General features: G+C 42.2%; 1 protein-coding gene across 2 annotated transcripts in view; it reads right to left on the reverse strand.

Moving 5' to 3' along the window:
* Positions 1-2,844: 2,844 nt before the first annotated feature.
* Positions 2,845-23,940, reverse strand: part of Exoc2 (exocyst complex component 2) — a 173,890-nt gene continuing 152,794 nt past the window's right edge. For both annotated transcript variants that reach the window (XM_040755775.1, XM_005066420.4), the window contains 5 exons: positions 16,450-16,505; positions 13,540-13,662; positions 10,069-10,130; positions 7,407-7,466; positions 2,845-4,385 (listed from right to left, as the gene is read on the reverse strand). In XM_040755775.1, the coding sequence (XP_040611709.1) occupies positions 4,292-4,385; positions 7,407-7,466; positions 10,069-10,130; positions 13,540-13,662; positions 16,450-16,505 (395 nt within the window). In that variant the 3' untranslated portion in view covers positions 2,845-4,291. The remainder of the gene's footprint in view (positions 4,386-7,406; positions 7,467-10,068; positions 10,131-13,539; positions 13,663-16,449; positions 16,506-23,940) is intronic.

The following is a 23,940-nucleotide window of genomic DNA, read 5'->3' on the forward strand; positions in this document are numbered from 1 at the left end:
TGCCTGACTCTTCTAAGCAATTGGTGACCCACGGGCTCAGGAAGACCCTATCTCAAAATCAAGCAGGCAGATTGAGGGGGATTAGTGATGATCGGCCTCCATGTGTGCACACTCATATAGGCAGCCCCTCCCCTCCAGGACTAGGGGCAAAGAAAAGACATATAACCTTCCTACTGGCATCACCTCCAAAGTGACAACAGGTACTCTAACGGCTGAGCTCTGTTCACAGCCATTTACTGACATGCATTTATAACCTCCCCAACCAGAAAAAGGCTTTCTAGTGACACATATCCTAGAACTTAAAAAGACTGGTTAATAGAAATGAGGCCAACATATGGGATGCTGTAGCTGTCCACTACCTGTGGCCCTTACAAGCCTTCTCCTCCCTCTTCCTTGATCCCTAAGCCTTGGGGGAAAGAAGATACGACATAAACATCTCATTTAGAGTGGAGCAATCCAGGCTCTTATGCTCTAGGTGACTAGGAGGTGTAGATGTCTGCACTAAGTACCATTTACTGCAAGAAGGTTCTCATAGACACCACCCGATGGAAAAGCACTCTAAGCAGATGGAACTAGAAAACAAGCCAGTGCAGCTACCCTAACACCAGTAAAATAAACTTCAGAGCAAAGCTAGTCAGAAGGGACAGGGTGGGCCACTTCATCCTCATCATGGAGCAATCCACTGAGGGGACAGTACAGTTCTAAACAGATACTCGCTATGCTGGTTAGTTTACATAAACTTTACACAAACCTAGACATAGCTTGGAAGAGATCTCAACAGAGCAACTGTCCTGTGTGCACATGTGAGGGGCATTTTCTTGATTAATGTTTGATGTGGGAGGGCCCAGCTCACAATGCAAGGGGCCACTCCTGGGTAGATAGCAGGCTGAGCAAGCCATGAAGGATAAGCCAGTAAGCACAATTCCTGCTTCAGTGCCTGCCTTGATTTCCTACGGCGACTTTCCCTAGCAAAGGGACGTAAACTGTAAGATGAAACAATCCCTTTTCATCTCCAAGCTGCTTTTTGGCCACGATGTTTATCACAGTAGTAGAAAGCAAACAGGACAACCATGAAACACAAGTGCAACCAATTCCATAAGAAAAATCACAGAATAACTCCAACACAGTGGTAGTGGGTGACTCTTGATACTTCACTGTCTTTGTATCTGGGTGAGGTCATCTGGACAAAAACTAAAGAGAGAAACACTGAAGTTAAATGACACCCAGACACTAAGGAATGAATAGTCTTCTTAGCAGCCCATGGAACTTTCTCTAAAACTGACCAGATATTAGGACAAAAAGTCTCAATAAATATAGGAAAATTAAAATCATATCCTGCATGAGATCTAACCAAAATGGGATAAAGCAAGATCCCGAAAGCAACAAAAACTACAGAAAGTACACAAGCTCATGGAAACTGAGCAACTCACTAGTGGATGATAATCAGGGCAAGAAGGAATCAAGGAGGACATTTAAAAATCCCTAGAATAAAATGAAAATACAACATTCAAAACCCATGAGACACACAATGAAGGAAGATCAAAGAGGAAGGTTTACAGTACTAAATGCCTACATTAAAAAATTAGAGATCTCAAATGAATAGTCTAATGATGAACTTGAAGGCCCTGGGAAAACAAGAACAAACACCACACACAAAACAGTATTAAGAAGAGGTATCAAAAAATCAGGGCTCAAATTAATAAAAGAAACATATCAACACAAAAGTTAATGAAATAAAGAGTTGGTTCTTTGAGAAGATTAACAAGACTGATAAACCTCTAGTCAAAAGTAGCAAAATTAGAGATGAAAAGAGAGAAATTATATTAGACACTGAGGAAACTTGAGAGACTCAAAAGAACAGACTTAAAAAATTCATATTCTACTCATCTTTACTTTAAAGTAGTTGAAACTTAAAAAAATAGCAGTTTTACACAACTAGTAGTAGAATACTCTACAGCATACATTCAAAACAGAAATACATGCCATTATTTTGTATTCAAACCAGAACCATAATGCCCCACAGTCATGCATTTTCTTTAAGGAACTAACTGCATGCTAGGGTGACAGAAACATGAGGTGAGTCAGTGAGCTGTGCCTGTGTCAGTGCTGCTTGTTTTGCAATGCCCAAATCATTTCTAGAACATGCCACTTTCGTGGTACATTGATATAGAAAGTCTTAGAAAAACCAAATTATTTCTAGTAGTCCTTTAGTCCTAAAGTTGAAACCAATGTGGTAACTTCTTCCATCATGCCATGTGGAGCCACACAGGCATGGGCTTGGTAAAGTTACATGTTCCCTAAGGAAAAGTGAGTCCCTTGTCACAAAGTCTGGTCTGCCTCAGTTTTCCTCTAATTCATGTCGTGCTGCTGTCCCTCTTCACCACTAAACTCATCATTCATGTGTAACTCAAGCTTTTGAAATCCCCTTCTTCCAAGAAGTCCCCCATGACTTGTTGGAAGTTGTCTTTGAGCTCCCTCATTTGGGTATGGGACTCTCCATTCTCTGCGCCATGAAAGTGTTTACATGCTCTAAGTTGCTGGAGTTTTGTCAGCCCTCGTGCCTCAACTGCGGCCCCAGTGGAAGGATGACAAAAATTATATTGAACTGGGAGGAAGAAGTGGGTTGTGGTGAAGTTCAGGGCCAGGAAACCAGAAAGTTGTAAGTGCAAACACAGGTCTCCAGTCACCTCTTAGCCTTAAAGTCTCAGAAGTAACTCACCCCTGATTAGGCTTGCCTATGAGGCTATCCTAACCAATGTCTGGAATGGAGCAACTTAGGGTCCATGGTACATTCTTAATGCAATTAACAAGACACTTGATAAATGAAGACACAAGCACAGAATAAAACAGAGAACTCAATTATTTATTTTGAATATTAAAATTAGAAATATAAACAATTACAGAGTTAATAAAAATGCTTAAGTAAAGATACTTAGAGGAAAATTTCAACTAAATAACAACTTGCAGAGAAGGAAGATTATTGGTTTTGTGTACTGTATTTATTAAGTATTTAACAAATCATTCTGTACTTCCACTCTGGAATTTATTTCAATTATGTTAGATATAATAGTAGTGTGCCAAGAGGAGACAATGCTGCACATACTTATCAGCTTTATCAACACATATATGAAAGACTAAATTTGTACTTCCAGTTACTGTGACAATCAGACATACATTTACTAATCTCAAATAATCCATATTGTGCGCACACTCTGTGCTCTGGAGTTACTTGAACTAGGAGTGACACCGATATTGTCCACTGAAAGAGAGGCGTCCCCACTCTCCATAGATCATTTTGAAGGGAACTACAACTGACGCAGGGACAGGATGGAATGAGGTGGAAGATGCTTGCAGGTCACAGTGACCCGGTCTTCTGTGCAGCAGCCAGGCAGCAGCCAAGCTCAATGTTTGGTGACCCGGGGGCACCTCAGACCTTTACAGAACATAGCCTGTGTCAGAGCAGCGTCTTCCCAGCTACGGAGCAAGACATTTCGAAGGTGGGAAGTGGCAGAGGGGAGGGACCTGCTGGAGGGCAAGGAGTGTGGCCTTGCCCGGGAGCCAGCTTCATCTTTAGATTGCAATGAAGACCACAAGGCTTCCACAGGGCTTGTGGGTGTGACAGGGCCTCCACTTGCACTGCACACTGAGAGATCAACTTAAGTGTGAGTGACAACCAGAAGCTTCAATAGTTAGCACTGGAAAAATGAGAGTCAGACTACAAAATTCAGAGTTCACTTATGGCCATTTGTGTCATAAATTATCCAAAGCTGAACTTTTTTATATGCAGACTGTATATTTTTCTTTAAAAAATTAGGAGCTTTAGAACCATTTGTATAAGTGATGATTTTTAGGGTTAGGACACAGCTCCAAAGCCGTGACTTTACATCTGTCCTCAAATGCCTCATTGGGTTGGATGGAGATTGCCCCACTGAGGCAGTCAGGAGTGCTGAGAAGCACATTCACACACACCGTGGGCCACTCCAGAACACTCAGGAGAAGCCCCCTGAAGGTCACACCATGCAACATTTAGTGAAGAAAAAACATTTTTGAAGCGTATGCAAGGTAGCCTTTCAGGACCAAAGCTAATAACAACAAGAGTTGTTTACGTGTACATTTAAAATAGGGTTGTTTAAATAGGCTGACATTAATCACCCACCAACATCTTTTTGTGCCGCCATGCTGGGGAAAAGACAGAAGTTGAATACAGTGCTTGGACATGGGATAGACCTCTGGCATAGGAAGAGGGCCATCTCACACCTGCTATCTCTGGATGCTCTTCCTCCACAGGCGGCTAAGTTTTCATCATGGTTGGAGATGGAGCTTGGAAACAGGTGAGCTGCAGGTGCATACTGCTCTTGAACTTGTTGAGTAGCTCTTCTAGTAACCTGAAGGGAGGAGATACTTTAGCATTCTGACAGTAACGGTCTGTGCTAACTAGTTGTATGCCAACTTGACACAAACTATAGTCACTAGAGAAGGGAGCCTTAATGCGAAAATGCTATTATAAATAGGCAACTTGTAAGGCATTTTCTGAATTACTATTTGACAGAGGAGGGCCTAGCCTACTGTGAGTGGTACCATCCCTGGGCTGGTGGTCCTGGATTCTACAAGAAAGAAGGTTCAGCAAACCATGTTGAGAGAGCCAGTAAGCAGCACTTCTCCATGGCTTCTGCATCAGCTCCTGCCTCCAGGTTCCTACCCCACATGAGCTCCTGCCCTGATTTCAATGATGTAAGGTCATAAGACAAATATTCCCCCCTCCCCCAGCTGCTCATAGTCATGGTGTTTCATTACAGCAATAGTAACTCTAGCTAAGATGAAGCGGTTGTCCTAGTTTGTTTTCTGATGCTGTGATACAATACCATGACCAAAAGCAATTTGGAGAGATTTATTTGGATTACAGGTTACATCATCTGGGGAAGCCAAGGCAGAAACTCAAGGCAGGAATCACAGAGGGATGCTGTTTATTGGCTTGCCTTCAGGCTCACAGCAAGCTACCTTTCTTACACAGTCTAGGCCCACCTGCCTCGGATGGTACAGAGTACAGTGGATATCAGTTAGCAACCAAAAAAAGAAAAAGCCCTTCAGACCTGCTTCAGGCCAATGTGATGGAGGCAATTCCTCAGCAGAGGTTTCCCTTTCCCAGATGTCAAGTTGACAACCAATAATAGCCATTACACTAGTTTAGCAACTCAGCAAACACGCAGAGAGCTGGTTTGACTGCCAGGCTGCGTTTGGAGGCAAGTCAAAAAAGCCACTGTTGATGGGATCTTAATCAGTAATAGAAATAAAAAAGAAAGGCATCTCAAAGGCTACAGTTATATACAAGTCTATGTATTTCTTTAGTCATTGTCTTTATATGCCTTCTCTAGAGTCCTTCCTACAACAGGATAATGCTTAGGCCTACTCTTTTAATAATTACCCCAACAATCAAGAAAGACTAAAACTCAATCTTTTTGTTTTTTAGTTCTATGACTGCAGCAAGTACATAAAGTAAGAACAGCTCCAGGAGACAGGAATTTCTCTCACTCATTAAATTTTTCTTTTCATTTTATTTATTATCATTATTGTGTGTTGGGGGGACGTTGGCCTGCATGCCATAGCATACATGTGGAGGTCAGAGATCAACTCCGTGGAGTTAGTTCTCTACCTTTATGAGAGGCTTGCACCATCCAATGCCAATTGCTTTTACCTAACTGAGCCACCTCACTGACTGTAACCCTACTTTTTATGCTTTCCCTCTGGTGTCAGCCATTTCCTTTAAATCTACTCCAGAGTCTCTACACAGTTCGGTTATTGTTGTTTCTCTAATCTTCCATCTTGTCTGCAGAGTGGTGACCAGATGTGGTGACTTGAGCATGGAAGGGCCCAAGTCAGTTCTAACTCCACTAGGAAATCATTGTGACTGACATGTTCATTTCCCTTGTCTGAAATACTTTAGTATGTATGAGTCAGAAGGACTCTCAGAGCTCATCTAGTACAGGATGGAACCCTAAAATGCGCTTGAGACCATGAAGCTCAATGGAGTCTATCACGAATGAACGATGACCAATACTGGAACATCATCCCCACAATATAATATCGGTCCTGGTCTAAGACACACTGGGTTTCTGGGTCTGCGTTTTGTTTTTTTGTTTTTTTGTTTTTTTTTTGGAATTTTGAGACAGACTCTCAGTTTATAACCCAGATTGCTCTAGAAATGTAACTAAACACATCTACCGACAATTATTTTGAGGAGAACCTGTGCATGATATGTGAGGGGTGGGCACATGAATACACATGCAATGGGAGGAGAACCGTGGAGCTGATTCTTCCCTCTCCATGCTGGCTGTGGACAGGGCTGAGGCCAGCAGACTTCCACGGTAGGTATTTAAGTGACAGGCCATCCAGACCTAGACCTTCCAATCTGCTTGCCCCTGAGTGGACACTACAGACACACAAACATACCTGGAACACAACAGCATACCAGCTCAAACAGTCAGTCATTGGCTGTTCTTGATGCTCACATACACTTGATGCTCAGATAATCCTTTGAAACATGTTCCATGTATTAAGAATAGGGGTTACTATTTTTATCTTTTATTTTAAAGAAATGAAAAGGGCTTGGAATGAATTCCAAATGAAAACACAAAGTAGGGAATGTAAGTAGGGTGTTCGGTGTTGTGGGGCACTGCTCTGCTGCTTGCCTGCCTGTGTGGACACACACAGGGGTCTGCCCTGGGGACACACAATCGGGGAAGCTGGGTTGCCCCATTTCTCCAAAGCCTAGTCACTCTTCATGACTATAGTTGGTCCAGGTACTTTGTCCAGCATTCCTGACTTGTCCACAGAGCCCAGCACTGTGTGCTTTCCCCAAGCAAAGGCAGGTGAACTTTAACCAGGATGATGACAACGCAAAGAGCTACAGGGTCTCCACCGCTTAGGCTGAGGCTAGACTGGGCATTTACAAAAGATGCCTGGCCTAAACTTCCCCTCAGGCCACAATTTCCTGTTATATGAGGAGTAAAGTTTAAACAGAGGCCGAGCTCATTAACATGGTAATGACACAGCTGTTCTGCGCTATGTATGCAACTTGTCTAATACTCTGTTTTAAAGAAGTCAAAAGCAGTGGACAGTCCTGACCCCTCCTCTTAATACAGAAGCCAGAGCTGCAGGCACTAAGTCAAATAAATGCCTTTCCTAGATTCTCTGTACTTGTCACTTTTTAACAGCTGTAAGTCAAACCTACAGACAGATTCATCCTGTCACTTGGAAGCTAAGGAGACACAGGTAACCCAGCACACCACATTCCAGGGTAACCTACACTCTCCTTCCGCCTGAGGCATTCTCAGACTCTTCAGCTGGTCTCTGCTTACCAGAGCTCATGCGGCTCAGTCAGTGGGCTGAGGAGAGCTCTCAGAACTTACTTTTTGTCCGCACCACTCGCAAGCTGAGGCAGGGCTTCCAGGGCTTGTTTAAAACTAGACCTGAAACACAAAGAGCACATGAGCTCAGACAGTTCAGAGTTGGGAGCAGAATTCATTAGGGGATCACTGTAAACATTCTTCAGCACATTTAAATACAAAGAAACCAATGAAGGCCAGTGAAGTAAGTGGAGACGTGTGAGGAAAAGTAAAAGTGAAAAACAACAGAAAAAGAAAAAGGAAAAGTAAGGCTACCGAGCAGATTGGCAGGGCTTCAGAGACAAAGAGAGGCAGCCAGGAAGTGGAGCCCGAACCAGACAAAGAGAGGCTGCTTATGAGGGCAGGGAGGCCGGTGTGACTGTGCAGAAACTGGGATGGGGGGTGTGGGGCATTCGAGGGGAGGACTTAAAAAGACTATAGCTAGAGCAACTGTGAAAGCAGGAGGGCGGTGAGTAGAGACGGGATGTGTGTAGAACAGTACTCAGGACAGTTGCAGCGTTGACAAGGACAGGGCCTGCTGGACAGCCATGCCTTCTCAAAGTGGACATGGGGACAGTTTCTAGCTCTTATGTGAATTAACATGGACAGGAAAGGAAGATATTTATGTGTAATTTTGAATAACGCATCTTTACATGAGAAAGGTAAAATGAATGAATTGAAAAACTACGTATTTAGTATGTCAGTTTTTTTTAAGTAGAGAGTAGAAGGATTACTGAGCGGAGTGAGGATCACACTGGAGAACTTAGTTAACAATTAACTACTGTTCCTGAGGAGAGTTTTGAACTTTTCACATCCTCTACTTTTCTAGTGGAGTTGAAGAAATACGTGTAATCACTACTGATTAAGGAGGCCTTCTTCTTGTATTAAAACTATACTCTTCAATCCACCAGGACATGAACGTCTGAACAATGCATCTTAAACTGAAGGCATGTAGACAGAACTTAAGTCCCCACTTAACTAAAAACCACCTCTGGGAATGCTCATTCTCCCTAGGTGAGACAGGGTGTGGATGGGGACCGAGTCTGCTGGCCTATGAGGATGTCTTTCCATGTTCAGGGCTCTCCTCTTTCCTGAGTGAGAGGGAAGTCCTTCCTTTCACCTCCACCACATCTCACTCTCCATAGGCTGGATTAACTGAAACCAACACGTTGTTTCATGTTCTTTGTTGTCTAGACAGAATGATGGTGATGAAAATGAGGGACATTCTATTATTTGTAAGACACTGACAGCTTAGAAGGTGACCTGACACATGTTATGAACCTCACAATTCTGTCTAGGAGTTCACAGGTTGAGCATCTCTAATCTGAAATCAAACGTGGTTCAAGATTTAAAAGGTTTTGAGTACCAATAGGATGGGAAGTTCCACATCAAACACTAATTTTTATTTTTCATCCTATTTTATGTGCTTGGGTACTTTGTCTGCCTGTATGACTGTGCACCATGTGAGTGACTGAGGGTGTGGAGGGCAGGAGAGAGTACTAGGTCCTCTGGGACTGAGTTGCAGATAGTTTGAACCATCATGTAAGTACCAGGACTTAAGCCGAGGTCCTCTGACACATCCGCCAGTGCTCTTAACCACTGAGACATCTCTCCAGGCCCTCAATCATTAAATGATTAAGAAACTGTATTAAATTACCTTTAGTCACCTGTATGAATGTAATGAAACTTAAATAAATTCCTTGTTTAGACCTGAGTTCTATCTCCAAGAAAACTATATCACAAATATTCCAATGCACACCCGCAATCTAAAACTGAATATACTTTTCTTCCTAACTATTTTGGATACAGGATACTCAATCTGTATTATCTTGAACCTAAGTTCTAAAACGTTACATGCAGGACAATAAACGACACTCATATTAAGCAACATGGACTGGATTCTTCCTATTGTCTGTACCACATTAGGCAGAAAAAGGAGTGGTTTGGAAAAGGTGGGTTTAAACAACAAACATGAACAACCTAGAAATGGTTTGTGGTATAGTATGGCAAGCAGGAAGATGATAATTTTACCTGTTAAGAAAATAATGGACATTTTCTGGTGTAGTGGTGACAGTGAGGGTGATGGCACAGCCATGCTATCAAAGACTAGAGATGAAGGAACAGAGTCTCGCAGTGTCCTTATGCTCGCATAGACTGACGTCCCAGGCAATGCTGTGACTGTGGCAAACAGTTATGTGCATATAGGTCTGCTCATTTCATCTACTGATGTCTCAATAGTAGGAAATCCTGACTTTCATTCAAAACAGCTAAAAGTTACCATCAAATTTCCACTACAAAACTTTGCAAAGAAACCACAGGCTTCCTCTTACGCTGATATTTACAACACTCAAACTGTCCAAGTCTGATGAAGATTTAATTTTTTTTGGTCTTTCCTTTTAAAGTAGTATGTCATACTTGGCCATATTATTTAAGAGACTAAGATCTATAAGTAATGAAAGAAAAATTACATTAAATGTATAATATGCTCTAAAGAAGTGGCCTTGAAAGTCATTGTCTTGTTGTAGGCTTGTGCTTTTACTGAAAATTTCTGATGAAATATCGAATTTATCACAACACAAATTTATAAGCATCTTACTTTGGTAAGTTATCTTGTACAAAGGACATAATGCATGAGTAAAGCAATTTTGGTATAAAAAGAACTAAGCAACAACACTCAGCATCTTACCTGCTTTCCGGGGTCAGGTAAATGGCTACGGTGTCTCTCAGAGCACAGATTTCAAGTCTTGCCTGAAGATGGGAAAAAGGCAACAGTGACAAGTGTCAGTTACCAAATGATAGCAAGTGTTAAGAATACTGTGTGAAGGCTGCTTACTGCAGGCCAGGCTGGCCACAACATCAACATGGTGACAATTTGCTGTGAAAAGACTCTCAAAGAACACTACTAACATACCAGTATGTCCTTTAACCCCACTGTCAAATATGACTGTATAGGCAGGGGATGGACATATTACATGGGAAGTACTACCTAACTAGTATTTGTCTTTTAGTATCTGTCTGTGTGTGTGTGTGTGTGTGTGTGTGTGTGTGTGTGTGTGTGTGTGTGTGTGTGTGTGGTGGTGGTGGTGAGGAGTGGGGGTTGGGGAGAAACTGAAACAATAGCCTGAGTGGCTGGGCTTGCTTCCTGGCAACTACATCCTTTGAGGTACAGTCTCTTCTCCAGTAAAACCAAGCTCTACAAAGTCAGTGCAATCTCTGTTAAATTCATGGATAAGCTTTTAAGAAAAAAAAAGCAAGATGACAAGTTAATCTAAAATACATGTGGAAATATAAAGGCCCCAGAAAAGCTAAAATGATGTTGGGAAAGAACAATAGATTTGGAAGCCTCACATGTCTGATTTCAAACACTCATGCAGCAAGCCATGCTAAAGCATGTCAGTGTGGCTCCACGCGTGAACAGGCACGGAGCTCGGTGATGCAGAACGAGAGCTAACTGACTTCAACAAGGGCCACAAGCCATTCAGTGGGGAAAACATCAATTCAATGAACAGAAACAGCACAACTGGATCCACACACAAAAGAAGGAAGCCCAAACCTCTCTTAACATAACTCAAAACAGACCACAGGCAGACCTAAATGTAAAAACAAAAATGGACTATAAACTCTTAGAAGAAACGGCAGTAAGTTTTTGTGACTTCGGCAAGTCTTCTAGGAAAATGCAAAAAGTGCAATGATCCATGGGGAAATCAGCTGATGTCATCACAATGAAGCAAAATCATTCAATAACAGATGTCATGGGGAAAGTGAGACCACACCTCACAGAACAAGACACCCCTTCATAGCCAGGGCAATGGCCAAGGTCCATAGGGCAGTTTGCTAACAAGTGTTGATAAGGAAAGGGGGTAACAAAAGGCCTCCTTAACGGCTGTAGGTGGACAGCAGTGTCACTGCTTTGGAACACAGTGGTGATCCAATGAGGAGATGTGCACCGTACCGTCACTCTCACTGAACTATATACCAACCTTTATTCTCTTTTTCTTGAGACAGTCTTGCTGAATTGCCAGGCTGGTCTTGAACTCACTATACAGACCACACGAATCCTGCTTTGCCATTTTCCTGTCGTGGCCTCTTAAGAAGCTGGGATTACAGGTGTGGACCACTATGCCCAGCAGTAGATCCACTTTTACCTCAAGTTCCCTTGTCTGAGGCAGGTTGGTCAGAGTGGAATCTGACTAAGCATACATGTTTCATGGACCAGTCAGGAATGTGGGCAGTACACAGAGAGCTGTGAGGCTGCTCTCTGGGACACCTGTCTATCTTTGGGGCTGTTCCAAAATCTAAACCACAAAGAAGGGAAGATTTGTATTGAAGTGTATGGTATGGGTATTGTTTTTTCACTTATTGATACAAATTCAAGGTCAATTTTGTGATGTTTATATTTCTCCTCTTGATTAAGTATTGTGCTTACACTGATCTTTTAAAACGTAATGCATAATTAAATATAGACTATAGATAGTTACTTATAACAGTTAGAACTTATAGTTAGGTAAGTTAGATTTTCTAAATATACAGAGATATATTTGAGATAATGAGATAGTCTTCAAACCTTTCAAAGATCATGATGGGGGAAGTCCTGTATATTTGTCAATAAAGCACTGTTGGCCAAAAGGGAACCAAGATAGGTGGGACTAGGAGTCCAGGAGAACTCTGGGTAGGAGAAACATAGAGAGTCGAGATGTAACCGCCATGGGGTAGGAAGCCCGGAAAGTTCTCCGGTAAGAGAAATACTTAGATTAACAATTATGGGATAAATACTTAAGTCAGAGCTAGCCAGTAAGAAACAAGCAAGGCCAACAGCTTCATATATATATATATATATATATATATATATATATATATATATATATATATTTTTTTTTTTTTTTGGTTTTTACAAGACAAGGTTTCTCTGTATTGTTCTGGAGGCTATCGGTCTAGCCAGGCCTCGAACTCACAGAGATCCACCTGCCTCTGCCTCCCGAGTGCTGGTATTAAAGGTGTGTGCCACCACCGCCTGGCAACAGCCTTATAATTAATATAGCCTCCTGTATGTTTATTTGGGACTGATGCGGCTCTGGAACCAGGCTGGTGGGAAGGCTTCCTTTTACAGAAGTGGGACAACGCTCAGAAAATCCAGAAAAAAATGGGAAATTTACTGAAGTTCCATTTCTTCTAAGTCTATTCCCTCAATGCCAGTGTGTTCTTTAATATCATTAATCGTGATGTTTATTTAATTATAGATGTTAAGTTTGCAAGTGGTAACTGCAGCAAGCAGGCCTCAGACAGCTTCCTCAGCTATCCGCTAAAGAGCTGCCACTGTATTTTTTTAGTTTGTGTGTGTGTGTGTATGTATGTACATGCATGTATGTTTTGCTGAGGAGTGAACCTTCAGGGTCCCATACAAGCAAGCATACCTTATATCACTAAGCTATACTCCCAGCCCACCACTGCTTCTTCAAATGTACACCCACTGTCTCAGTATACAGAAAGCTCACAAGCAGGAGGTCACTGTCCCCTCTACATATGCATCTGCATCATGAGTTACCTTACTGAGGAGGAGACAACTATTTACACCTTTGAACTACACAGCACTGAATGCTTTGGAAAGACATGGAAGGACTTTGTGGGTCTGTGTTCAAATAGTTTTATAAAACTCTGAAAGGGTTTGTTCTGTTTTAATGACTGAAACAGAACATCTGGGAACTGCAGTCAACGTGTGTGTGTGTGTGTGTGTGTGTGTGTGTGTGTGTGTGTGTGTGTGTGTATTTGTGAAACTGGCTGGGGCACTGAAAATACCACCTTTGTCTATAATGTCTGTAAGTTTGCCTGAAGATGAGCATTCAAAGCTAATCACACTAGTCAGCCATACAGGCTGGAGCCTACACCTTTATTCCCCTCTATTCCCAGCAGTCACACTAGTAAGCCATAGAGGCTGAGTGGTGGTGGTATAGGCCTTTAATCCTAGCACTAGAGAGGAATATAAGATGGGACGAGACAGGAGCTCAGTTCATATTCAGTCTGCGTCACACTGACGACAGGATTGTCCCATCCTTAGTAGAGGTAAGAACTCTCTAGTGGTTGGCTGCTTTGCTTTTCTGCTCTTCAGCTTGAACCTCAGTATCCATCTCTGGGTTTTTATTATTCGTGTCGCACTGGGTACCTGCAGTGCTCCATTTCTGCTGAAGGATGAGACACATTGCATCAGCCGGCTCAGCTCTTCAGAAACTGCTTCTACCACCCTGGCCAGGACCCGTGGCACCAGCTCTTTGGAAACAGTGAACACCTGGTGGGAGGATTAGAGTAAGAAGAAACAGCACATTATGGATACTTTTCCAGGCTCCTGTCCATCAAAGCAAAGTAACAAACAAAACAACAGCAAATTTTAAAAGATCAAAGTTCTGAACAGAAGATACATAAACTCTTAAGATTTATTTTAATATGAACAAAAGAGTCAAGACCATGATGAGGAAGCCCACAGAATCAGTTGACCCAAGCTAGTGAGAGATCACTGATTCCCTTAATGTAGATGACAATGGTACCGCTGGGACAATATTATGAGGCCACTGGCAGTGGGTCTAAGATCTAACTCCAATGCACAAATTGACTTAGTGGAACTCATTCTATATGGAGAGATACAAAGGTATGGGGGGATGGGTGTGGAGAGGTGCCTTGGTTCTGTCTCAACAAGATGATGGGGCAGATTAGTAGACTTCCTAGGGAAGGCTTTACCCTCTCCGAGGAGCAGATGGGAGGTGTGGAGGGGGTAGGGGGAACTGGGATTGGAATGTAAAAAATAAATTAATTTAAAAAATATTTATTTTATTGTATATGTGTGAGTGTTTTGCTGGCACATACGTATGTGTATCAAATGTATGCCTGGTGCCTGTGGAGCTCAGAAGAGGGCATCAGATCTCCTGAAACTGTAGTTACCAATGGTTGTGAGCCACCATGTGGTGCTGGAACCAAACCTAGGTCTTCTACAAGAGCAGCAAGTGCTCTTAACTACTGAGCCATCTGTCCAGTCCCCAGATGTCTTCTTTAATAACATTTACTGATTAATGACAAAAACAACTTTTAAAAACAGGTATTGTAGGTGATGACTAAAAATTGTTTCAAATTTTATCTTTTTAGTTTCCCATTTATAAGAAACATTTGCACTACTTAAAAAAGATTAAGTAAGCTGGGTGTTGGCGTAGTGGTGTGCATCTGCTATCCTGGCTGCTCAAACACTGAGCAGGAAGAGCTTCAAGCCAGGAGCTTGAGTATGGCTTTGCCAAATTTATAAGACACTGTGTTTTATAAATAAATACAAGTTCCATTATCTGTATTGATAAACATTCCACTTTTTTGTGAGCTATACATTACTGACATACAACTTGTTAAATTTTATTTAACAACACACACACACACACACACACACACACACACACACACACACACACTCCTTGGCATACATGTGGAGGTCAGGGGACAACTTATGGGAATTGGTTCTCTCTTCTATGAGAGGGGTTTTGGGGACCAAACTCAGCTCATCAGGCTTGGCAGTAAGTGCTTTTATATGCTGAGCCATCTTGGTGGCCTTATTTCAAATTTTAATATTTGACAAAGTTATATCTGGGGGTTTAATAATTCACCAATTAAAGTATGTTTTCTTTTTAGCTTTGCCTGTTCCCAGTTTGAAGTGCTAGTGTTAATTAAACATCATGCCAACGCAAACAATTTGAGCATTCAACACAAATTTTGACACTTTAAGATTTTATTACAAACGGTAGCCCTGGTGATCTTCTACTTTGGGTTACTGGGCTAAACTAAAGGGGATTTGAAAGGCTGATACTTAAATAACCTCACTGCTATTGATAATGGCTAATAGCCAACCTTCAAGATGGGTCCAGAGTGACCCTTACAGTCCTATGTCTGTACTTCCTCTGCACTCTGCACACACGATGTTCCTACCTACTAATCATTTAATGTTAAAAGAAACTAACACAAGAATTATCTCTTATGTTTAATAAAATTACAGAGATCTATGAGACCAACCCCTGCCAGAGTTAAATCACATAGGATCTTTCTTTCTAGAGAGATGCTCGCAAGCATCTTTCCTGAGAAGTGAAAAGTCAGGAGGCAGCATTACCCACTTTCTCTGGTTGCTCCACTCTTCTGCTTTTGCTGTCCTTATCCATATTTTTCCACATATCATGTCAGCCTCCAAGCCTTCTAATGGAGAAAGCCACATAAGCAACCACCTGGATGTCAGCAGGAAGAGTAGGAGCCACCTGAGCTCCAGTGCTAACTGCCTTGGCCTTGCTTTATTCTTTGGCTTCCCACCATGCTGTAAGCCACCCTTAGAGTGCTGGCCATGGAGCAGCCCACAACTGACTGAGATCTCTGCGTGAAAATGCAACAGCATCGATGGTTCTGGCACCAATGATGGGATCTTGTTTTCCAGTGTGCTTCAGAAGAGTGGCTCTCACTCCCAGGGTGTCTACTAAGGATGCCAGCCAGCATGAAATTTCAGATGTGTAACTGTGGTGACAGCTTGTGTGAACCATGGGCAACATCTACATACCCCTAAGCAACACAACTGATTTACTAACTTTGTTGTTAAGGATCCCAGAAGACATGCACAATTTCAGGAAAAGACTAAGTCTCTCTCTCTCTCTCTCTCTCTCTCTCTCTCTCTCTCTCTCTCTCTCTCTCTCTCTCTCTCTCTCTCTCTCTCTCACACACACACACACACACACACCAATACATAGGTACACACAAAGATGCATACATATACGGACACAAACACAAGCACATAGACACACATGAACACTGACACAGATGCACTTACATATAAACATGCACACATATAGGCATGCTCACACATCCATGCACAGACACACATGCAGACATCCATGCACACACACACAGACACATACACACAAGAGAGCTGAGCTCTACTTTACTTATATGCACAAGAGCCATTCTGAAGGGGAAAAAGAGACCCCTCTCGTGAATAATAATCAAATTTGCTTCTTTTCCTCCCCCCAATCACCTACTTTTGTAGGAGCAGTTAATGACAGCTTACCTCTGCATGCACAGCAATTATATTCACCAATGCTTCTTTTAAATAGTTTCTGACACCTGAAATCAAGATGGGGGAGGGAAAGACACTCAGTGAAATCCTCAGCCAGCGCTCTCCCCTGCAGCATCAGCATGCAACTGCCAGAGTGGTCTGAGGTGAAACTGAAAATAACACCATCACTGTCCATTTCCTTTTGAGATCAAAATGGTGAAAGGACTATTTCCAGAGAGGTTAAAACCAAAACAGCTTAAATGAGAAATTTTCTTTCACTCTTTTTCATTCCTATCACTCTTTGCTCTGAATTTACTATCAGTTGGTCTGAAATTCCAAACGTAAAACTGTCCTTCTAGTTCACAGGCAAAGTGCAGAGGACAAGAGGAGGCTGTTGAAGTCTGTAAGACGCATGTTAGACATCTATCACAGCATTAGACAGAATGAACTTTTGATTCTAAGGGACCACTATTTTTCCTGTGCATATGTGTGTTTATATGTGCCATGAATGTGCAGGTGCCTGCTGAGACTACAGGACTGGAGGGCATCAGATCCACTGGAACTAGTTACAGGCAGATGTGAACCATATGGCATGGTGCTAGGAAGCAAAACAGGGTCTTCTGTAAGAGCAATAAGTGCCCTATACTGCTGAGCCATCTCTCCAGTCCATGAATGACTTTCAGAGAAGAAAACCTTAAGGTCTTGGAGATCACTCAGTGGGTAAGAGGGCTGGATGTGCAAGCATGAAGCTCTGGGCTTGAAACTCAAACATGCATATAAAACCCTGGGTGGGCAACGCTATTTGTGCCTTTGACCTCAGTTCTGTAGAGGTTGGAGTGGAGACATGAGGATCACTGGGGCTTCCTGGATGCCGACCTAGCTCCAAGTTCAGTGATCATCTGCCTTAAGCAAGTAAGGCAAAGAGTGACAGAACAGGACATAGGTGTATGCCCCCCATGTGCCCAAATACCCCCACTATACACAAAAAAAGCTTGTCACAAAAATAATTAGACCCGATTCTATAAAGCAAGATTGGACAAAATAAAGCTATCAGACTATGGGTCCTGAATTAATGAGTATAGCTTCAGTCAACAGCAGCACCCAGATTAGAGGTGCAGAGTATGTGGTCACAGTTTTCTGAACCAGCTACCTTCTAGTTGTAACTTTGCTAAGAAGGCCTTCCCACGTGTCGAGTGAGTGTAGATTTTGCACCTCTTTGCCAGACTGCAATGAGGATTAATAGTGACCATGCATGCACATCTGTGTTCCTTAAGAGACTGCCAGGGTGTAAGAGAAACTCAAAACCACAGTGTTGTTTTCCTGTAACTCTAAAATGACAGGCCTCTTCTAGAGTGGAATATTCTAGACTTTCTTCTAGAATTAACTACAAAGGCTGAAGTATTCTCTCAGACTGTCCTCCATAGCTTGGATATGCACACACCATGAACTGTAATCAATATTTTCTGGTTGTTTGGAGATAGGAGTTTGTGCAGTTCAAGCTGGTCCTGAACTCACTATGTAGTTAAGAATGATCTTGAACTGAGTGTTGTGATTACAGGTTAACTCTGAGGGAAGCAGGACAGAAGAACACAAGGGACCTATGAAAGTGAAATACAGTAACTTGTCGAACAAAATAATACCATCCAGGCAAAGTAAAGCCGTGCTCCCGAGGTCCCGAGGTCCCCTGCGGCAGCTGGGCATGCAGAGCTGGGCCTTCTCTAGCCAGCTCCCTGTGTACCACCCCAGGTGTCAGAGCGGGGCACGTGAATGCACACCACTCAAAAATATGGTTACTGTTGGGGGTCTAGGGCAGTCTGTAGGAGACCAGCTCGTTTATGTTCATGTCTCTCTAGACCTACCTAACATGCACAATCAATAACTAAAAACACAAGCCCAGTGTGAGACCAGCACTGGATTAGTCAACACAATTCTAAAGATGCAGCTGTGACAGCCAACAGTAAGAGCACCAGCAGAGAAATCAGGCTCTTGTTAGCCTGACTGCAGGTTTTGCATGGATAGCAAAAGAAGACTTAACCCTGGGGAAGAGTATTTTATAACTCTTGGAGTATTTATCTTTATGACTAGAAAAAAAATAAAACGGCTTCTCTTCACAAAACAACAGATACCTGCTTCAGAGGCTAAGGAGCATGCTGGGACATAGAAGGAACAGATAGCCTAGGATGGACAGAAACAGTTCTTCTGCTTAAGCAATGCGTCAGGCCACTGAAGGCAGAAGTGACAGGCTCACGTTGATCACCTCTGCACAGGGCAACCGGCCTCAGTTGGGTCTTATTAAGGCAAAATATTAACCCCTCAAAGCAATGCATATGTTACAGGAATAGCAATTACAAAATCAGTGCTGCTTAGGATGAGGCATGCCTGCAATTCCAGAACCCAGGCAGCTAAAGCAGAAGGACGGTGACAGGTCTACACAGTGAGAGGTCTGTGTAGGTTAAAAGAAAGGTTAAAAATTCTCTGACTCTTTCGCCTGCTCTTGGGACTCATTTTCCTCCCGTTGGGTTGCACTGCCCAACTTTGATACATTAGTGTTTGTTTCATCTTACTGTATTGTATTTTGTTATGCTTGGCTGTTATCTCTTAGAGGCCCATTCTTTTCTAATGAGAGACAGGAAGGGAGTAGATCCAGAGGGGAGGCAAGGTGGGAAGGAACTTGGAGGAGTAGAAGGAGGAAAAACTAAAATCACTGCATGAGAAAAGAATCAATTTTCAATAAAAGAAAAAAAATGCTGAAAAAAAAGAAGCACAGGCTTCCTCTTTCCAGAGAGCAAATCACTACATTTAACAAGCATCTTTTGCTATCAAGTGAGCTGACATATTTCATTCAAAGGAAATGGCTACAAATATTCATTCATTCCTTAACACAGATTTCCTGGGATTCTCTGATGTGGAGGACTAGTAGATACATGTCCAGCACTGAGCCCTTTAAGTACAACATGTTGATAATCCCAGAAAGAGGACCACAAAACTACCAAAAGTTTGATCACTATTTACTGCTGTTGGTTAATTACCTATAGCAAATTCATACAAGGTGATTGTATGAAAGGGTTTTATACTGCAAAGAGAACCAGTTTAAAAGTATTTATAAGTGTGTTTGGTTGCGCTCCTCATTTTGTGAAGCTCTTAGCTGGTTAAACACTGACAGAGGTAGAAAAAGTCAAGGGCTAGCTCAGGTAGACTCTGATTTGGAAATAGGCAGGAAATGCCTGACCCTGAACGTGGTGGCAAGCAGCTGGCAAATGTGCTTTTTGCTGACTGGAAAAGAATAGCAGGATATAACATATTGGCAAGGCCAGGGAGACCACAATGTCTAGTTTGACCACTAGATTTTTAGGGCTGAATGGTGAATGAATCAATAATCAAAGGAAAACTGAACCATGTATAAGACTTAAGATGCACAGACAAGTAGCCTTAGCCTTCAGCAAGCTGATAACTAGAGACATGTGAACCTGTTATGAGCAGATGCTCTCTGACTGGGCATCCCGTACTTTACATAGGACACAGGAAAGCAGGGACAATATTTTTTAAATTGAGCACTAGGATACATTTTAAAATACAATTAAAGAAAGGACAACAGAATAAAATGTTGCTGAGACTCAACCAAACAAGCTTTGCTTTTCTGGTGACAGCTTGTCCCAAACAAAAAGTACTGTTTTGCTCAGTCTCACGATGTGCTAGACACTATGGCAATGTGCAGGTGGATAAGAACCCAGCGGGCACATGCTGTGTGTTAGAAAACCCTGGGTTTAGCTAGCACGCCAATGGCAGTAACATGAAGTGCAAAGGGCACTGTACAGGCCTGATGAGGAAAGGGGCCATCTGTTTTGACAGCATGCACAGAGGTAGAAAAGAAAACTGACTTGCTTCTTAGAGTTGCAGGAAAGTGCCAGGTTATTGTGATGTAGTCGTGAGTGCTGTTTTTAAAACAGCTCTACTTAGATAAACCCCCACAACTTTCCATGTTATTTAAGTGAGGGAATGAGAAGCAGTTTCTGAGCATTCAGAATATCGACCTTCTCTGCTCTGAATATGAAATTAGAATGTGTCATGATATTTGACCAACAAAGTGTCCCCACCCACACAGCATGAACTCAGACGATCACTTAGCAATTAATTAGAAGCCTAGAGTGGAAATTCCCCAAGGAGAACAGAGTTCACCTCTCCTCCGAGCAAGGCCTTATGGCTGCTGTTTGCACGGTGGGCTTCCGGTTAGTGAGCCTGTGTGACCTCACATCTCCCACAAGGAAAACAGTGTTTGCACACATAAAAAAGAAGCTTCTTGATTAATTTGTCAATTTCTTCTTTTTCAAGTAGGAAGGTCACATGATTTGGGGGATAGGCACACTATTACTAAAAACACACAGGGAGAGCCTAATATTAGTATTCCAGGCCAGACACCATGTCAGGTCCTGAGGAAAGCACAGAGACTCTCCCCACAGAGCTCGGTGCTGAGGGAGGTTAACACCCAGGCTTAATATAATAAATGGTCTGACTGTCTTACACATTAAAAAACCCAGCCCAGTAAACTATCCTTAAGGAAGAAAATAGCTGCGTGATATAAAATTAATCAGGCAAACAGTAAGAGCTGAACTGGCAAAGGCAAGGCTGTTGTACATGAGAATGACAGCATTGTGACAAATGACACCTTTGACTATTGAAGGGACACTGGTGTTCTTGTGTGTCCATTATACAAGACTGCCTCCTGGCAACAATGTGCTCCACTGTGTACAGCCATGAAAAGTGTTTAAATTAAAGGGTGGCTAGAAGTCAGGTAGTTCATTTAAGCTTTGAGCTCCTCAAAAGGAGAATGCTGTAGTAATTAGAAAGTGCTACACAGTCAGGTTTGACTCTTTTCATTAATAATATGAGCAAACTACTAAGCAAACTGTTGAGGATGTACCCACAAGAAAGAACAGAATAACCAGGCCTTTCTTCTTGTTTTTTTTATTTGAAATTTAAAAAATTAAGTGTCTGCTCAAATAAACACAGAAGTATGAGTTTATTTAATAACAACTAAAAGTTCAATACATGTAGTCTTCACCACTTTCCCCAGGACAATTTGGTAAATTCTTTCAAACCTTTGTCTAGGAATATATTTATAAAAAAAGAGGCTATACTACAATTCTCTTCTTAAAACTTAATTACATCATATTAAAAAATTTATTTAGAGTAGAGTGGAGTCTTCAGCAATCTCAGGCAGAATACACAGACACCATGCACTCCTGCTCCCACTCAGGACAGGTACATTTCCAGGCAAGTGCAGTCTCCTACTGCCCCCTCGCTCACTAGAGGGGTACAGCTGGTACAGTGATGGCCCAGAGGCCACGCACTACATTACGGCCACTGTTGGATGTGTACACACCCTAAGTGTTCACCTCTGTACTGTGATATGGATGGTCTTTACCGCCAGAAACTTCAACCCTGCCTCTCTCCTTCATGCCTCGCCCTCCACTAATCCTGAAGTTTTCACTCCCTCCACTGTTCTGCCCTTACAGAATGTCACAGATATGGGTTCATACAGTATGTGGCCTTTGTAGACCAGCTGGCCCTGAACTTGCGGTAATCTTCCTGCCGCAGCATCCTGAGTGCTGAGATTACAGGTATGTACCACCTGGCTCATGTACTCTCATAGAACAATCCAGAGGTGGAACTGCTGAGTTCAAAGGTTTTCAGTCTTGGTAGATTCTGCCATTCAAACGGCCACAGGCAGCTGAACTCTTGCTTCTTCATGCTTTTTAAATGTGAGTTGTCTGGTGCTGCAGTGTGTCCCAACTTAGTGGTGATGCTTCATTGCATACTCTTAAGCAGCTATTTGACAAAACTTTTCATTGAAACAGTCAAGTAGAATTTTAAGCAAAATTTAAAGGTCAAAGAAGATGTGCCAGAGACATGCAAACCTTACACTTTCCTGCCTGAATGAAGTCTCAGGAGTTAGAGAGCATGCCACGCGCCATGTGAACCTATACCAAGAATGCAGACCTTCCTTACCATGAAGCACTTCCTGGCACAAATGACATTACTTCTCTACAGGCAGACTCACTCAAGGTACTCTGCCTAATGTTGTTTTGAAACCCGGCACTCCCCAGTAACACTTCAAGAAATCGGATTGGAAAGTCTGGAGACAACCTACTTCATACACCACATTTCCTGTTTTTAACCCCCGTGCCCTAAATCAGTTAGCACTCCTAGTCTACAGACAAAAATAGATCGAAAAATACTATAAATATCCCACAATGTACTTTTTTAAATTGTCAAACTGAAACAATACATGAAAGAAGACTGGGGTATTTTTTTTCAAGTGAATTATCTACTCAATTATACTCTAAAGGCACATCAAGATTACTGACTGTTCTTAAAAAAAAAAAAAGGTAGCCAGAAACTGTATCAATATTGGCATAACAGACAAAAGAGCCTAAATGCCACAGAAAATAGGCAGCTTTTGTTGGAAAGGAGAAAGCAAGTTTCTGTTGGTATTCCGGGTCTTCGTGTCTTAGTGCACAGTGTGGTGCTCCTTTGAATGTGTGAATAACTTCTGCGTCTACACTGTCCTGTTTCCTATCCCAGGACTTTTTCCTTTTATCAACATGCTATCCTACTGATCAGTATGGTGGGTTTCATTGGAAAATGTAACCCTTTAGAAAAAAGAAAATATTACCTGAAATGAAAATGCTAATGATTCCATGGTTTATATTCATATTCATACACACACACACACACACACACAGAGAGAGAGAGAGAGAGAGAGAGAGAGAGAGAGAATTCAGTAGAGCTTAACACCAATAAACTGCATAGATAAACAGCTTTTAAAACTTACAAACAGGCAGGGGGGGCAGAAGGGGCCATCACACTGATATAACGTTTTACAGGATATTCTACACAATGAGCACACAAAGTCATTCCATCCTTCACAAACCTGATGTATTAAATTTCAGATTTAAAAGGAGACAGAATTAACATGAACTGACAAATTAGCTACCTTATTTTAACTGAGCTTTGCTCCCACAATTACCCCTCACAATAAACTGCAGTCAAGTTTTTCAATTAGAAAGCAGTCTCAATTGGAAAAGTGAAAGTAACAAGAATATAAGATTCATTCTCTACATGCTAATGAATGCTTTGAACTACCACTTCTGGATATAATATTGCATAAATAGGAACTGTTCAATTTCCAAAATCTCGAGGTGTTTATAGAAAGGATGATATCAGTAACCCTGGAAATCCTGACACTCGGGAAGGGAGCACTGCTGGGAAGAAGGCTACTGAGCGGTGGCCTCTGGGATGAAGTGTGAACCATGGGAAGCATGTCCACGGCCTGGTACCTGCAGAAGGTACAGAACTGCTTGTGGGCTTAAGACAGCAATGAGTAGCAAGGCTGCCCTATACCACTGTGGGGTAGAAGAAGGACTAGGTGTGGCCCTCAGCATCCTCAATATCTAGCTCCATAGGCTGATCTCCGGTAAGAAGGAATAGCCCACTATTATTGCA

This window comes from Mesocricetus auratus, unplaced genomic scaffold, assembly GCF_017639785.1.
Source record: "Mesocricetus auratus isolate SY011 unplaced genomic scaffold, BCM_Maur_2.0 Super-Scaffold_100013, whole genome shotgun sequence".
NCBI lineage: Eukaryota > Metazoa > Chordata > Mammalia > Rodentia > Cricetidae > Mesocricetus > Mesocricetus auratus.